The sequence below is a fragment of the Urtica dioica genome, chromosome 5 (assembly GCF_054948205.1).
Source record: "Urtica dioica subsp. dioica isolate 48M chromosome 5, U.dioica_male_clone48M_v1_H2, whole genome shotgun sequence".
Taxonomy (NCBI): domain Eukaryota; kingdom Viridiplantae; phylum Streptophyta; class Magnoliopsida; order Rosales; family Urticaceae; genus Urtica; species Urtica dioica.
The window spans coordinates 5,409,721-5,428,242 of record NC_142760.1 but is presented as its reverse complement, the minus strand read 5'-3'; the positions used below and the strand labels follow the sequence as shown (position 1 = coordinate 5,428,242).

General features: G+C 40.4%; 1 protein-coding gene across 1 annotated transcript; it reads right to left on the bottom strand.

The window, feature by feature from the left end:
* Window positions 1-9,977: 9,977 nt before the first annotated feature.
* LOC149394976 (uncharacterized) lies at window positions 9,978-10,799 on the bottom strand. The gene has a single exon (XM_089614169.1). It carries the CDS (start codon window positions 10,797-10,799, stop codon window positions 9,978-9,980), a length of 822 nt encoding a protein of 273 aa, XP_089470295.1.
* Window positions 10,800-18,522: the final 7,723 nt, after the last annotated feature.

Sequence of the window (18,522 nt, the reverse complement as noted above, 5' to 3'; positions counted from 1 at the left end):
TTGATCAGAGACGGAGCTTTTGAGAGCCACTCCCTTATTTCTTTTCTCAGTCTTGGGGAGAGACAACTAATAGGAATTTAGAGAGATCGTGAACTTCTTCAATAGCAGTAATCTTCATCTTGAATTTAGGAGTAAGCACCCTTAGAATTTTTCTAACAAGCATCTCATCACTCATGGGAGCTCCAAGAGAAATAGATTCATTGGTAAGATCACAGATGCGAACATTGACTTCAGTGATAGACTCATTTTCATGCATAGATAACGCTTCAAAATTTGTAGTTATCAGCTGGATCTTTTTATCGCGAACTTTAGCAGTCCATTCATGAGCAACATCAAGAATCTCCCAAGCTTCGCACTCGTGAATGTGTTTATTATCTTGAATTTTTTTTGTTAAAACCATGAAAATAGCACTAAGAGCACGAGAGTTACCCAGTGCGGCTTCATGCTTAGTGGGATCCCAATCCTTCTCGGGTTTAATGCAAATAATAACACCTTTATCATCCTAGATTGTGAGTGGAGACCAACCATTTATAACAGCTTTCCAAGTCTTGTTGTCCAGGGGTTTCATGAAAGCGCACATCCGTGCTTTTAATATCCATAGTTTGTGTAGTCGAGCATATGAGGACGGTTGATGGACCCTCATTCCTTGGAACTATCCATCTCAAATAGAATTGATTAAAAACAGGAAAAATCACCCTAAGATTTAGGTGCCTGATCTGATACCGATTGAAATTATGTTTAGGTAGAAGAAAGATGTCGCACATAATGTAGAATCAATGTGTTCGAAAACTTGATTTGACACAGGCAATGGATAATAAAAAATGGTGCGATAAAGAAATGACGCAAGCATTGGTAACCCAATTCTGTGCAACGTCACCTACTCTGGGGGGCTCTCAGGTTAGTGGAAAGGGTTTCACTAAAGCAATAAGTAGTCAATAATATAATCAAGGACTTACATGAACAACATCAGACTCAAAGACTATTTCCTATTACTACATGGGAATAACTAAAGAGGACTCCCCCTTAATATGAGACCACTCTCAATTCCACTCTTCAAACATACTCTCAATGTTTGGTCACCTTGAATGTTAATTTTCGTGAGGACTTCAATCACGCAATCTTAAACCCAAACTCTCTCAAACACTCAAATATCTGGAAAAGTGTTTAGAGATTTACACCACACGAATCAAACAATTAACATCTTAGTCCGTCAGTCTTGCACGTCTAAGAACCCTAAAAGTTTGATGTGTGCGTCAAGAGCTACTATAGAGAAGTGCACGGCTTTTGTAGTAGTCAAACAAGGCCAGAGAATAATCTAGGGTTTCCTTGCCCATACACGCATGAAGATCCATTGAGTAAAGATTCCCGCAAATTATTCCGATAAACCAAGAAACTTTCCTGAAATAAAAACTGCGTGTTTAGTGAGCAAGATGTCTCAACATATCTAAAAGCATGTTGACGATATCTTTCCGAAACAACTTGCATAAGAAAATAATTCCAACACAAAAGTAACAACAGCTTACATGGGTGAAGTGGAATGATGGAAGGGTAAAACCAAAATTTCGGAGGCATATGATTGCATCCATCCCAATCGTACACTCCAAGTATCGCCATCCAAACCTTTCCCCAAGAAGCAGAGTAAGTCGCGCCACCATTTTGGTGAATCCATTTGCGAGCTCTGGCACACGTATTGTCAAGGCCTCCATCGGGGCCTTCCCCGAGAATGCGCATTGCAAGGTAGTTGAAAACCGTGCACATCATCATACTAGAACCTTCGATTTGTAATCCCCATCCATCATCTTCATTTTGATGGCAATACATCTGCCTCAACATTTCTTTCTTGTGATGGTTTTTGAATACCAGATCGTGTACCAGTTATATACATACAAAACACCTGAAGAATTCTTTGTTAGTCGATTGAATTAATCACATATTTGGATCTTAATATCATAACAAGGTTCAAAATGTGCACCATCATTGGAGTGAAGAACATAACACCAGAATTTTCAGCAGGCCAATGGCCATGAGGTGATTGCAAGGCCGACCAAAAGCTTATTGATAGTCTAATTGCACCATCAGCCTTTTCGTATGTGCAAGCTTCGTCTTTTTCTAATCTTACAAGTGGAAGTTTTTTGTTTGTAATTTTTCTCTCTTAGCATCTGTAATGTACATAGAAGTGTAAGAACTTTCTTACACAATACCAGAAGGGAGGAAATATAAATTAGAATCCTCAATTTTACCCACGTTTGGCTTGAACAAACTAGGAATGATTTGTAATGTCATCTCAAGAATTGTTAAATAGAAAGAAATATGCAAGGTTTAAGAATAATTTTTTTTAATTAAAAGAAAATGCGAACAAAGATTATTCCCATACGTTTGTTTGAATACGTGTATTTGATTGATTGTTTGTCTATGTTTTAATGTATTGGACAAAAATTTCCTAATGACGGTGAAAATCTTAGATCTAATATTGAATTTGCTTCCCCTCTAACATTGAAAATTTTAGAAAAAAATTAATCGTTTTGGCCTCTAAATGACGCCTTTTCGTTTTTGAGAGTTTAGTATTTCCCGTATTTATATTTTAGTTTTTTTTGTAAGCGATATATTTTAGTTTTAGTATTTATACTAGTTTTCCTTATAAAAGGACTATATAAAAGTCTGATTTCAAGAGGTGTATTTAATATGAATTGTGTACCTGAAGACGCCATATGAGGTCACTGCATGGCTTCATGTTGTTGCAGTTCTTGTAAACGCTTTGCCTAGCCTCTTCCACCTCTGCTCATTCTTCCCCGCGCTCGGATCGAACTCGAATGTATGTCTTACCAATAACTTGTTTGTGCTGAACAAGTACGGATCTTCCTCACCCTTTCCAAACGTAATCTTCCAAATATTTTTTTTGGGTCAAAGTTATCTAGTTTGAACTGTCAATCGTTGGTATGCGTAGGTACATTCGTTAAGGGCCAAAAGAAGAACTAGAAATCGGAAAGGCGAACTCATATTGAATAAGAGATATAAATATCCCAACCACAACCGCTTTTATTTCCCTGCTAAAGCTTATGATTGTATTAAACTCGAAAACTCCGATGAAAGTGATGTTTTTGTTTCATAATTAAATAATATAAATTATCAGAAACATATACAACTTACTTTATTGAGTGGAGTTCGAATTTTTTTTCGGACGAAGGCTTATTAAATAGTTGTAGCTACTACTCTGTTGATATACTTATTGTTAACCTGAAAAATTGGTTACACCTATCTAACGAAGTAATCTGTGTTCCGAGTACGTAGCCTCGGGGGTTCTCAGGGTCTAGGCAAGAATTTCTCTAAATAAAGACGAATCTATTACAAGAGAGCAATGTAAATGAGAGTAATCTTCAGAGCTATATCTAGTTCTTCCTCTTTCCAGAAATGTGAGTCCTCTTTGGTCTTGTCGAAGTCCCTATTTATAGAAGCCCGGGGGCTTTTGTATTTGTTAGTGGGTGTCGTGAGAGGGTGCTAAGAATCGTGGGGTGATCAGCCTCACATTCTCTGGTAGTTATTTGATCCCCACTCTCTTTTATGAAGATTGGGTGGTTATTTGTGCTATCCTCGGTGTTAACTGTTGAAGTGAGTGTTTCGATTAAATATTACACATGTTTTATTGTGCGACTAGCCTTTTTAGACCTATTGTCTTCTCTTCTCTTCGAAGTTCTGAGTAATAGGGTCCGTTCTTTGTTAGTATGAATGTTTGCTCCTTAACTATCATGAGTACTCGGACCTTTGGGTATGACCTCTGGATATCTCTATTTTTGGAATGCCGACTAGATCGTTTGATCTCGGCAAATTCTATGAGTAACAGCAGCCTTCCAGTTTCTTAGTATTTAGTAAAAATGGTAAGGAACTTGAATAAGTCTAATCTTCGACTGAATTAAACCGTTACACTTTTACAAACTTTTCTTCTGTTCGGATTTATGTCGACTAGAAGTTCGACTTATCTTTGTTGAGCGTGTTTTCATTTCTAAACGCGGTCGTTTTGCTATGGGGGTCGCGACCGTTCGCATCTATTGTTGGATCGTTGTGGCTTCCTTGACACGCTTGATCCTAACCATTCTTTCGACCGATCGGCGCCATGTATAAAAGGAGGAGAATTTGTCGGTCCTGTTCATTTTCTTCTTCGATTTTGAAGTTTTCTCCTTCCTTTTCTTTCACTCCGTGCTTCAAGACATTTTGGTGACATTTTTGGCGAGGATATCTGTTTTGATCATCTGTTTTTCAACGTCTTTGTCATTATAAATCTTTGGGTAAGTCTTCCCTTACTTGTTTCCTTTGTTTTACTGCAATGGGTGTTAATTTTTTTTATTGATTTGCAAATATTTGGGCGCCGAGATTTCTTGATTATTCGGAGTTTCGAGGTGTGCACTCATTTTGCCTTAGGATGTTTAGTTTTCCCTTATTTATAGGATATGGGAAGGTCATTTCGACCTGATTTGAGGATTGACCGCCGAATAGTCAGAAGGACCGAGCCCGATCCTAAGGAAGTGATTCTTATTTCTAGGTCGAGTATTCCATTTTTCCGGGATCGTGAGTGGTACTACATTCTTGAAGTCGGTTGGGACCTGGCTATTTTACTATAGAGTTCTCCTGGGTGTTCTACCGTCCACCCTTTCATCATGCGCTCATGGGTCGGGAACTAAAAGATCTGATTTTTTTTATCCTTCCCAGTTTGATTGCAGGAAAGAAATGTCTTTGGAGACGACCGTGTCGGAGTCTCGCAAATGGGACAAGAGACTTGAGAACGACTCTGACCGAGCACGTTTTCCCGAGCTCGAGGCAATGAGTACTAGCCCTCCGCTGGAAAGTGATTCTCCTGGTCTGAGCAGCCGGATCCCTAAGGACGAGGAGGAAGATGGGATGTCCAAGGCCCGTGAACGGACAGAGGGGCAGTTTTCTACCGAACAATGAACTTCTCGGGTCAGCGATAGTTATATCAATGGCCTTTATGAAGAATTTAAGATCCCTAAGGGGATTAGGATTTCTGTTCCTCGGGACGACGAGCATGCGTGTAGCCCTCCTCCGGGAAAGGTGGCCTTCAATGCTTCGATTCTGAGGGCGATCGAAGGTCTGCCAGTTCACCCCATGGTGGCGGAGCTTTTATCGGAGATAGGACTGGCTCCTACTCATCTCCTGCCATCCGTCTACAAAATCTTTGTAGGCCTTATCGCCATTTGGTCGAAGCATTACAAGTGCACTCCTCTCCTAGAGGATTTTACTCAATTTTACAGTTTCAAGACTTCCCCGAGCCAGTATGGATTCTATTATGCTCGTGCTCGAAAAAATTCTGAAAAAATTGTTACCTTCCTTCCGACCAGCCAGACGAACTAGAAGGATTATTTTTTTTCTGGGTGGGGGGGGGGGGGATTTTTTTTAGGGGACAAGGTTGTCCCTACCATGTTTTCTGAGCTCGGTGCGGCTTTGATTAGAAAACATTTTGCTTATAGCTACATACATCCATAGCTCTACTAATTCGTCCTTGTATGTATTTCAGGTAAGCTACCCGTATACGGTCCAAACGAGCTCGAGGATCGTTCTACTATTTTTGATCTATCCGAGCAGGACCGCTCTCAATTTACCGTTCTCGATCCCGATTTCCTAGACAAGTTTTATGGCCGCCCTTACCGGCGTAAGTAACCTTGTATTTTATGCGTTTTTATTACTATTTCCTTATTAGTGAGGTTTCTCGGTCTCTTTCAGAAATAGGAAGGCGGGCTGCTCCCGAGGAGGTTACGACGAACCCCAAAAGAAAAATTCTTCCTTCAAGGGTAGGGAACTTCCCGAGAAAAAGACGAGGATTCTTGCTTCCAGCCCCTCAAAGCCCTCTGAGCCTCCCGTGGTAGTCATCTCGCCCGACGTCCCGGAGCCTTCCGGCGCCCAAATGCACCTGGCCCCAGCTTTCTCGTTCCTTCAGGAGTGAATTCATGCCGAGGAGGTGGAATCTCAGCGCGAGAAGACCACTGAGGAGGCTATGACCCTCTACGCTGAGCTCTCCGCCAAGGTAAATGAACTTTGTTTTTATTAAATTGTTGTGCATTTTTCTAATTGCCTTTCTCTTATTGCAAGCTTTTGTCAGTATGGTTCGGCTAGCCGGCACGGTCGGATCCGAGCTTGCTTCCATCCGTTCTCGCAATGAGCTGCATCTTAAAGAAAAAGAGGCAGCCAAGGCAGAGGCGAGGAAGGTTAAGGCTGAGCTTCGGTCCAAGAGCGCCGAGCTTGAGTCCATCCGAGCAGAGGTCCAAAGAATCCAAGACGCTGCGGCTTCCGAGGCTGTGGAGGCTTATAAAGCCTCCCGTGAGTACAAGGATGTGAGGGATGACCTCTATTCGGCCGGGATGGACTATGGGCTGGAGCTCATTCGGAAGCGGAATCCTAATCTGGTTACCACAGATTTTGATGCCGACATGGAGTCGACCGAGACTGCTCCGGAGGAGGCGGCAAAGGATACAGAGGTAGGGTCGCAACTATGAAGATATTGATGTTCTATTTCTTTTTTTTCTTTTTTTTTATCTAGCCCAAATGGCTTTTGAACTGATAGTCCGTGGTCGGACTGGTTTGTAATATATTTTGAATGGCCTGGTCGGGCCTTATTTTAACTTGTTGCTATCTTTAGAGAATTCTAAATGATTTTTGTATTCGCCATCTGTATTGATTTATGAAATTATCTAATTTTCTTAATCGGCCAAGAGCCGACTACAAATTAATAAACTTTGTGAAATATGGAGATGTTTGTGTACCTGGTTTGGGATGCCTTGTCTAAAATAAATTAGACTGGGATTTCGAATTATTCTGCTCTTCCCTTGTTTTACTTTTGTTAGTAAATAGTAAAAGAACTAATATGATTGGAAATACATTTTCATTAATCTAGGCGGCCAAGCCGCTTTTCGGAATTACAAGCATTACGGCCAAGCCATTTTTTTAATGTTTAATTGCATGTAGTGCGACCAAGCCGCTTTTTGAAATAAAAATTAAACATAAAATCTTCTTAGGTGCTCGGAGTTCCAGGGATTTTTTTCCATCTTCCCGTCTAGCTTCTCGATCTTGTATGCCCTGTTTTCGCAATCTTCTTTGAGCAAATACGGTCCTTCCCTGTTAGCTCCGAGAACTCTATCTTGCAGGTTCTTCGTGTGGAGGAAAACGTTTTTGAGGAATTTATCACCGATGTTGAAGTTTCGGGGTCGGACTTTCCTGTTAAAATGTCGAGCAACCCTTTGCTGATTAGTTAAGTTTTTGAGTCGTGCCCTTTTCTCGTCTATCTTCTAATTGATTGAGACTTAGGTTTAGATTCGAAGTGTTTACCTCCGTGGAGAAGTGTTTCCCCTTTATTGTTGTCCAGCTTTGTCTTCAGACCATGTTTGATGGTTTTGTTGACTGCTTCTACTAATCCGTTGGACTGTGGTCGGATTGGAGTAGAGAATACTTTGTTAATTTCATATTTCTCACAAAAATCTCGGAAATTCTCGTTGTCAAATTGTGTTCCATGGTCGGAAATTATATTTGACCGGGATTCTGAATCTTGTGATGATATTTTTCCGAATGAATTTTTCAATATTTTAGGTAGTTATTTTATTTAATGTTTCAACTTCAATCCATTTTGAAAAATAATCTATAGCTACGACTGCGTACCTACATCCGCCCTTCTCTGTTGGTAATGCTCCGATTAGGTCGATTCCTCATTCTGCGAATAGTATCGGGCATTTAAATGTGGTGAGGATGTTCGGAGGGAGTCGTGGGATGTTTGAGAACTTCTGACACTTTACGCATTTTCGAACTTTATCTTGGGCATCGTTTTTTAAATTCGACCAAATTGTCCGATTATTTTTTGAGCCAGGGCGTCTGCCTCTATGTGACTTCCGCATATTCCCTCGTGGATTTCCTGAAGCGTACTCGGCTTCATCTTCATCTAAACATCTCAGCAATGGGCTGGTGAAGCCTCTTTTGTACAAATTTTCTCTGTCTATGAAGTAGCATGTTGCTCGGGACTTTAAGTTCTGAGCTTCTGCTCTGTCCTGTGGGAGAATTCCATGTTTCAGGAAGAGTCGGATTGGCGTTTGCCATGATTTTGACTTCGTACTTGGAAGATAAAACTACCTTCTGCGATGCTTTACTGTTAGACTTGTATCACCGGTATGCGCTCGGAGGCTGATCCTTGAGTGGTCAGCTTCACCAATGCATCTGCTACTTCATTTAAGCTTCTCGGAATCTGCTTGATTTCGCAGAGCTCAAACTCGTTCGCGAGATTTTTAGCTTTCTCGGCATAGAGCGACATCTTTTTGCCTTTAACCTAAAATTCATTTTTCATTTGATTGATTATTAATTGAGAACCCAAATAGACTTTTAGCTTTTTTTTCAAAATCCCTGGCCATTTGTAGGCAATGTATCATGGCTTCGTACTCGGCCTCATTGTTTGAAGTGCGAAATAAGAATTTTAAAGCTATCTTTACCTTGTAGCCATCGGGCCCTGTGAGTTCTATTCCGACTCCAGCCCCTTTGTCGTTTACCGCTCTGTCTACATGCATGTCCCATATGAGATGTTCTATTGGTCGGTCGGTGAACTCATCAATGAAATCCACCACAGCCTGGCCTTTGACAGCTGTTCGGGGTTTAAATTGGATATCATACTGAGTGAGCTCGATTGACCACTTCATGAGCCTTCCGGACACGTCTAGCTTCTGCAGGACTTTTCGGAGAAGGAAGTTGGTTAAGATCGTGATCGGGTGTGTCAGGAAGTAGTGCTTCATCTTCCTGGAGGCTGTCACCAACGCGTATGCCAGCTTCTCTAACTCTGGATATCTTCCTTCGGCATCGTTCAGACTCCAAGAAGTATATTAGACGGGGAGTTGATGATTTCCCTCATTTTTTTGTGAGAGCCGAGCTGACCGCGTGTTCCGATACCGCTAAGTAGATATCTAGGGCCTCTCCATCTTCTACTTTTCTTAAATTTGGAGGCCATGCGAGGTGCTCCTTCAAGGATTCAAAGTCTTTGTTGCATTGTTCTGTCAATTCGAACTCATTAGATCCTCTCACTGCATTGAAAAAGTTTACGCTTCTATCTGTGGACCTTGAGATAAAGCGGCTTAGGGCCGCGATGCATCCGGTGAGCTTTTGTACTTCTTTGATATTCTTGGGCGGCTTCATCTCGAGTAGTGCCGTGATTTTCTCAGGATTTACTTCAATTCCTCTTTTGTGGACGATATATCCGAGAAATTTCCATGCAGAAACACCAAAAGTTCATTTCAAAGGGTTAAGCTTCATGCGGTATTTTCTTAAAATCTTGAAGGATTCGTTTAGATCTTCGGTGTATTCGCTTGTTTTACAACTTTATACTAGCAGATCGTCGATGTACACCTCCATCGTACTACCGAGTAGGTCTGCGAACATGCTATTTACCAATCTTTGGTACGTAGCACCCGTATTTTTTAGACCAAAGGGCATTACTGTATAACAGTAGAGTCCTCGATCAGTAATGAAGCCAGTATGATCCTAGTCTGAATCATACACTGGGATTTGGTTGTAGCCTGAATACGTATCCATGAAATTTAAATTTCATGTCTTGCTGTTGCATCGACATTAACTTGGTCTCTCTAATCGTTTTGTTCGAGATTAACTTGTCTACTTCTTCTTTAAAAGCAGTGTATCTCTCGTTATTTAGAGCCCTTCTATTTTGTCTAATCGGTCTTTCTTTGAGATCTATATTCAGCTTATGACATGCTAGCTCGGGATCTATTCATATCATATCGGCTTGAGACCATGCAAAAATATCCAAGTTTTTAGACAACAGATTAGAAAGTTTGGATTTCGTACCTGACTCGAGATATTTCCCGATTCTGAGCTTCTTCAGTGGCTGATTTTGGATCAGGTGTGATTTCTTCAATCTCGTCTCCGGGTTTAATCGCGTCTAGGCTCGGCAGACGTTGATCGAAATCAGAGACGATTGTCATCACCTTCTATGTGGCTTTGTTCTCGTTGTTCTTTAGATATTCCGCGTAGCAACTCCTTGCTAACGCTTGGGTTCCCTGAACCTCACCAATTCCCTCGCTAATGGGGAATTTCATTTTTAGGTATTCCACGGATGTTATGGCTCCGAGTGCCTGTAATGTGGGCCTACCGATGATCGCATTGAAGGAGGACGAACTGGGGACTACTACCCATAATGGATTGGTAATCTTAGATTTCGGGACCTCTCCCACAGTTATTGGGACTGGGATAATACCCCGGGGCCGAATAGAATCACCAATGAATCCGTATAGATTTTTCGGAGAAGGGGCTAATGAGTCTTCCTTGAGTCCTATCCTTATGAAGATCTCTTCATAGAGGACGTCCACCGCACTTCCTGTATCGACTAGGATCCTGTGAACAAGTCGGTTACCTATTAGGGCCGAGATTAGCAGTGGGTCGTTGTGCGGGTACATCACATTCCGAGCATCTTCGATCGTGAAAGTGATAGGTTCCACGCTCGACTTGATGATCTTGTTCAGCCTTTGAGTGGTAGCGAAAAGGATTTGTCGATGGCTGGCTTGGGCTTCGCGGACGTAATTCTTTTGGGCATTTCGTGTATTACCTCCTACGTGGGGTCCTCCGACTATTAGAGAGATTTCTACATAGACTTCTCTTTTTTCTTGATCTTCAGGTTGATCCGATCTGAATTTCTTTAACGATCCTCTTCGGATCAAAGCTTCTATAGCTTCTTTCAGGTTGAAACAGTTGGTTGTCTGGTGTCGCACGTCGTTGTGAAACGCATTACTTGGTTTTATCTCTTTTTGAGACATCCTTCCTAATCCGACTAGGTTTCCCAAAATCCTCTTTTTTCTCGAGTAAGTGCAAATATTTCCTCTATTGGATTATTAAGAGGGTGATATCTATCAAAATTACTTGCGAAAGACTTTTTGGGGCCGGCTTCCGACTTGCTCTTCTTTGATGGATGGGAGTCTTATGTACATCGTCCTCGATGTTCCTCATGCCGAGGCCTTGGGGCCTCAGACTTCTGTGCTACCCGCTTGGCCTCCTCGGCATTGATGTATATCTAAGCGTTTTTCAAAAAATCATTATAGTCTTTAGGACTAGTTTTTTGAAGTTACCACCAGAATTCTGATTCTAATCGGATTTCCGATGTGATCCCAAAGAGTTTGAAATCTTCGTTGAGCAAGTACCACGTGCTAGGTTCACTGTTGTCGAACCGTACATGTTAGACACTCGGTAGTTTGATTCTCCAGCCAAATACGCAATATTCTATGCGTTCATAACCTTATTTTTCTTGTCGGAGATAAAGGTCCAATGCTGGCCATTGTTTATGTTGACATCATCTTTCAGTAAATTCAAGAACCACATCAACGATGACTTTCCTTAAGTCTAACTATAGCGTAGGCAATAAGGAACATGGAGTTTTTCATGTTGATTTTGATTGCCTAACAACCGTTAGAAGTTGATCGAGGTGGTGTCCTTTGATATGACAACCATCCATGCCAATAACTGGCCTACAATGTACAAACCTGACTTGCAACCGTGAAAGCATATATAAATACGTTTGAATACTAGCTTAGCATCAAGGCCTGCCTAATTTTCTATTTCAACTGTTGATTTGGGGTTCGATCTTTTTAGCTAAAGCAGTATAATTCCATAATGCACCATATTGTTCTTTGAACGACCCTCCAATTGTAATGTTAGCAAGCTTCCTCGCCCGGTATGCCTTGATCCGATCACATTCAAGGAAAAAATCCTTCTAGATGCGATTCATAAAGTCAGCTACGCTCCACAAGTCATTATCTTTAAACTGTTTCAGATACGTCTTCGTCGACAACTTTAATGTAGCGAACCTGTTCTTGCTGACCCGGGCCCAGCTCAAAATCTGTGTGGCCTACCCTAGTGGGTTAGGCCTTGCGTTGAGGCTCATGGGATCCGCTCGGAGCTCGGGTGACATGGTCTGTTCATTCGGGCCTCGTTGGAAACCTGCCTCGTGCAAGCTAGGCATTGCGTATGGCTCGCAAAGTCCATTGGTGTCGTGTCTTGGGTCCTGCCAGACTGGGGATAGGATTCGTAGTAATGATGTCTTTTTTCGGGAGTCGATTTCGACACTATAATAGGCATATTGAGGTCAAACCCTCGAGTTACCCCATCCATGAACTTCTTATCAAGTGTATCTTTCATCACATGAGAAATCAATCGTGTGGTGTCTGTGCGCTTTGTGGTGAGCACATAAGGCCATTTGGTCTTTTTCCCACACATCACTTCTCTTAGGAAAGTTTTTCCCTTGCTTCCAGCCTTTTCCTCTATCGTTGACGTTAAAAGTGAATTGAGGAGTGGGTAGCGGGTCATTGTCTTGCTTGTTTGGCCTTGGCTTTTTTTATTGAATGTTTATTTTCCTCTTTGGTAGGGCGTCAAATTTCTTTTGTACGAGATGTTTTGATTCCGAAAAGTCAAGGTCGGCTTTCTTGACTCCTTCGTGTTTCTTCCTCGGCTTTCGCAAATTTTGTTGCACGGTGCAGTGCATCCTCAATCGTTGTAGAATTTTTAACCACTAGCTGTTTTAACACCAGGAATCATGCCAAAGTCCGTACTTAAGTGTCGCTAAAGTCATGGAATTACTAACTCTAGCTGCTATAGACAAGATAGTTTTGAGTCTCATTATATACGCGCTAATAGGTTTTTTAAACTATTGGCCACAAGTCCCTAGGTTTGCATCTGACACTTCAGCTTTGATGAACATCGAATAATGTTTCAGAAAAGCTGCAAAAAACATGTTGAAGTTATCTAGTGAACCTTCAGCCAGCTTTGAAAACCATTCGAGGGCGAGACTTGCTAGGTTCTCGGAAATAGAAGAAAGTGACCGGTCGCGTTCATCTAAATATGCCCGACCATCAACAATCTTTAATGTCGTAATATGGGAATATGGATCTCTGAGACCATTATACGTTGAGAGTCGTATTTTGTTAGCGTCCTGTATTCGGACGTTGGAGATTCATTGAGTGAACAGAGTTCTCCTCGTCTCCTCAATCAAATGATCGATCTTTGGCACTGCACTCGTTACATAATGCACACGAGAGGTCATCGCGCGGAGTCCGGCTTTGGTCGTCAGGAGGTAGCTCGGATCTGCTCCAATTTGTAATTTCTCTCGCGAACCTTAGCCTGAACCGACCTGTTAGCGATTTTACCGAACTAGGCTAAGCATTCCCTTTACCTGACATGCTCAGGTACCATGCAGTTACGAACCTCGAACGGTGGTCCAGAATCCAAAGATCCTAGACCTCGCATCCTATCTTGGGGAGTTGGTTGCACTACCTATCCACGGAGATCGGTGTAGTGGGAACTTCATTGAAATCCAAGCGGATTCCTCCATGGACGTTTCTTTCCCCAGGGGTAGGTAATCCTAGGTGGGTTCTCGTCGACCCTGTGGAACTAATTCCCATCGCAATGAGGCAGTAATCAAGCTCGTTCTGTCATGAAGTCACCTTGTCCAATTTCTCCGAAATGATTCGGTTGGTTTGGGCCTGCTTTTTTATTTTAACCGAGAACGCTCGGTTCGATTTATCTTTCTCAGATTATCTCATAATGAAGACGTCCAACATGATCTTAAGTTCAGAGGAGGCTTCCGAAGTCATCTCGGGCGAAGCTTTGTTTATTCGTCATTACTAATATGCTCGATTTGTCGGATATAATAAAAATTGAAATCCTAAACATCAAAGATTCGATTGACTGTTCCCATAGACGACACCAAACTGATGAAGCGGGATGCACTTCACTAGTCAAGGGGTTAAAATCGTAATTTATGTCCTATTTATATTTGTTGGTGGAGAAAAAGTGCGGGTCTCGAGTCTCGTCAATGTATTTGAATAAAACGACTTGTGAGAAGAAAGAATAGACAAAAAAAAAGCGCGGAGCTTTATTTATAATAATGAAAAAAATACAAAAAGAACGTATGGACTAACAAGGGAAACATGAAGGAACAAGTAATTGAGAATCAGATAGTGAGCTAATAAGTTTCTTGGAAAAATTTTGCATGCGATTTCTAGAAGTTGAGGCTCTATGTATTGCCTTTTTCACATCTCATGTTCCCCCCAATCAGTGGTGCCACGTCTCCACGATCGCAGTGGCCCTTGTTCGACTATTCTAACTAAACATTATGGAGCCGATCAAGGATTGGTATAAAGTAAAATTGGTTGCCGTAAACGGCTTTCATACATTCCCGTACTTCTTCTTCTTTCAGAAGTAGTAGAAATCGATGTCCATATGCTACGGAAATGAAAATAAACCTACTAAACTTTGTTTAAAGCTAACACTTTTAGTGACTAACATTACTGATTGAAGTTACACTATTTCGTGACAACAATGTCCTGAATTCACAGAAATCAGTGACAATGTTGTCAAGATTCCAATGGTGTGACAATGTGCTCAAGAAATTAGTTATTTTCTGACATTATTGACACAAAATTTAAGAGTTGAGAGTATAAATAACAAACAACAAACACCAAACACAGTTTTACATTCACTTCAAAAATCCAAGTCAATTCGGAAAACCAAGGAGCCATTGTCATGAAATACATAAATTTAATAAAAGCATGGATATTATTTTCTTACATCGAGTTCATAAAATCAAGGAACCATTGTCATGAAATAACAATGACATGAAACGTAGTCACGAAAAAACAAGTTTTTTTTTCTCTCATTATTTTATATACACAAAGATTATTTTATATACACAAAGAACATAAAACATGGAGAAATCGGTGTTTGTCATCCTTGGCGCAAAAAAAACTAGGTCTTGTGGACATATCTTTCCACCAGCCACTCAACCGGGGTCCATAACGTGTAAAACCAGGTTTTTCCAGTAATTTATGCCCCCGTAAAATTGAACGAGGGAGATAATTCCTCTTCGCCTTTCTCTCCACCCTGTAAAAAAAATTAGGTATGGAAATTAAATTTAAAAAGAACAATATTTAAGTTAATTTATTGTCAAGATATTACGTTAACGTCATAAAATCTAGTCATTACATTACAAACAAGAAATATATGAATTTTGTGATTTCATTGTCACGAAAACACTGTATTTCGTGATGATCATGATATCGCTTAATATTGTGATAACATAGTCACAAAACGCTATAATGTATTGACGACATTGTTACATAACTATTGGATTTAGTGGAATTATTGTACGATGGAGAAAGATAGAGAGAGATAGATACTTACGCAGTTTTGTAAGAACTTTTAAGCCCAAGTTTAATCCATTTTGCATGGGGTTCAAGTCACCCTCGGAGGCCTCGTCCATTGAGTCGGATAGTGGATCGGCCGATGGCTCCCGAAGTGGTCTTGTGAACCTCATAAACACAACCGGCATATGTGTCGGCATGTAAACCATTTGAGGCCTCATTGGAAGAGAAAGCTTTTCAGGTGAACAAGAAATCATAATGACTCGTTCAATTATCGCAGTAGTCATAAAAAGGGAACTGACATCATCAACCACCTCGGGTCGTGAATTGGGTGTTTTAGATTCCTTGGTGGCTTTGGCTCGTGTCTAGTCTTCACAATCTTCATCTCAAGTCTGGTCCTCGGCTTCTTTTGCCCCTTCATCTTCAGGACTTCTGCCACCATCTTCATCATATTCATTATCATCTTTATTCCTTTTTAGATCGTCCTCTTTAAATTTTCCTTTTTTTTATTTCTTCTCTTCTTCCTCCATGTTCTCATATTTGTGTTCCTTGTTCTCCACTTCATTGGACTCCTCTTTCTTTTCTTTAGATTTTGACTTGTTCTCCACTTCATTGCACTCCTTGTTCTCTACTTCATCTGACTTGTTCTCGTCTACTTGTTCGTTCTTTTTCTCGACCTTCTCGTCGTTCTCGTCCTCTTTTGCCTTATTCTCCTATTCTATTTTGTTCCTTCTTCTTCTTTGTCCTATTATACTTTCTTGCCATGTTCTTCCTTATTCTGGTCATCTTCGCATGCTCTTTAATATTTTTCTTTCTCCTTCACCTCTTCTTGAGGGATCTAGTTGCTGTTAATTGATGGATCTGGTCCTGAAACTGGTGGTTGTTGATTGAGGGATCTTTCTTGAGAATCTCTCTCAGGACTCTCCTAAAACTTCAACTACTTAACCTGACTGTCCATAACATCTTTTAAGTTCTCTGACATGGCTCGCATTTCCTTGACAACTCCTTCCTCCACTTGAAAAACTCAAATCTAAAATCATTCAGATCTGTTTCTACGGAAGACATCTGAATCTGCAATGCATGTACACAAATAGGAGAGAATTAGATTTAGGAGACAAATAGATCAATTCAACTCAGAGACAACAAAATCATGAAATCAATTGGCTTAGTGACAACAAAGTCACGTAACCGATTGATTTCGTGACTTTATTGTCACAAATTATTTCCTAAGTGAGAAAAAGTCACGATAACAAGTGGTTTCGTGACAACAAAGTCACGTAACCACTGGATTCTGTGACTTTGTTGTCACAAAATTATTTCAACTAAGTGAGAATAAAGTTTATTCAATTTTTTTGTATCAAGAACATGCACGTTTAAACAACTTTGAGGTTTATTCTAATTTTTTTTTGTTTTCCTACATCGATTTCAAGCCCGTAGGTGGTGAGGTTGAATCTGCGTAGGCTGTGGTGATTAGCTTCAAATCTCTGAGAAGAAAGGGAGGAAAAAATAATATGGAGGCTTCCTGTCAAATCACGAGGTAATCTTCGTTTCATTGACTTAATTTCGTGACACTCGCAGAATCCAGTGGTTTCGTGACTTTATTGTCACCAAATGACTGGATTTTCATGACCTTTTTTGCAACGAAACTATTTGTTGTCATAAAGTTTAATTGATTTTGTGACGACAAAGTCACGAAATCCAGTGGTTAAGTGACTTTTATTGATTTTGTGACTTTGTTTTCACTTAGTTGAATTAATTTCATGACGACCAAAAACAAATTCTAGTGGTTACATGAATTTTTTGTAACAAAACCACTAGATTTTGTGAGTTTGTTGTCACAAAGTTGAATTGATTTTGTGACGACAGAGTCACAAAGTTAAGTGGTTACATGACTTTGTTCAAAGACCAGCCTTTGTGACGTAGTCCATCTCCACATCAATGATGTTGCATGTTCATTGAGTACATGAGAAAATTCAAGGGCAACGAACCTGGGAATACACTCGTAGCTCCAAACCTGGAGCAGGAGTAGAAAACCCGACTAGTGAAGTTTAGGATTCTTTTCGGCTACTATGGTATCCTTGATGACAAATCCCTTCACAACTTTGAAGAAGAAGTCCCACATGACGTTGCCTCACAGATAGTTGTTGAACACCTCGGATGTAGCTATAGGATGGAAACTTGACAGTCTTCTCGGATACGAAGATGACGTTGTACAGAAAGTGTATGAGAAGTAGTGTCACTCTCCTCTCGTCCGACCAACTCTTGCTGGTCTTAATGACGGCATCAATGTTGCCCTTTTTTTTACCCAACGCGCCATCGCGGAATGTGTCTTCATACATCCCGTTCTCAACCACATTTTCGTACAGTGGCTGCTCTCCGTAGTCCTCATCAAACCTTAATCATGTGATCAACGCGAAATGGTCCTTTGTGAACTCCATCAGTCACCCACCACACTCCATTACCAAAGACTCATTTGACGGACCAACCCCATCAAAATACCCATATCTTAAAACAAGGTGACTTATAATCTTGGATGATTTGTGATACAAGGCATGTCAATGAACTAAGGACGTCCTACCAAAATAAAAAATAAATAAAAGAATGTGACAATACGTTAGCTTATTAATTATTAGGCGAAGTATAGAAACCACATTTAACTTATCAAACTAAGCTGACTCCATCACATGGGACTAATTTGACTATCCAACCACTTGTCCTAACAGTAGATAACTTATCAACAAATAGTCAACATAAATGATTCGCACGATCACGAAATCGCTTGAGGTCTAGACAAGGTTGTTAGGAAAAACACAAAATCCTTTGAGTTTGTGATGATATTATCACAAAACTCAATGAGTTTGTGACAATACTATCAAGAAACCCATTGGTTGTCGTGACAATAATTCCACGAAACGCATTGAGTTCGTGACATTACTATTACGAAACCCATTAAGTTCGTGACAATATTGTCACGAAACCCACTAAGTTCGTGACAATCTTGTCTCGAAATCACTTGATACCTGAACAATGTTTGTCACGAAATACCTTGATACGTCTACAATTTTAGGTCCATTTTAAATAATATCATCAGAAAACATGTTTGAAATCTAAAGAAACCATTGAAACCTGATTTGAGACAAACCTAAACAAATCAACCATAAAGAAAACATGTTTGAAAGCTAAAGAAACAATTGAAACCTAATATGAGACAAACCTATACAAATCAATGATAAAATAAACATTTTTAAAACCTAGAACATTATCTAGATTCGTTGCCGTCGGCTCTAAAGAAATCCACAAAATCCAGTAAACATCAAACTAACACTTTTATATTGTCACGAAAATACAC

Bases quoted from the DNA above. Each gene is read 5' to 3' on its own strand.
- LOC149394976 (XM_089614169.1), bottom strand. From the start codon at position 10,799: ATGTCTCAAAAAGAGATAAAACCAAGTAATGCGTTTCACAACGACGTG.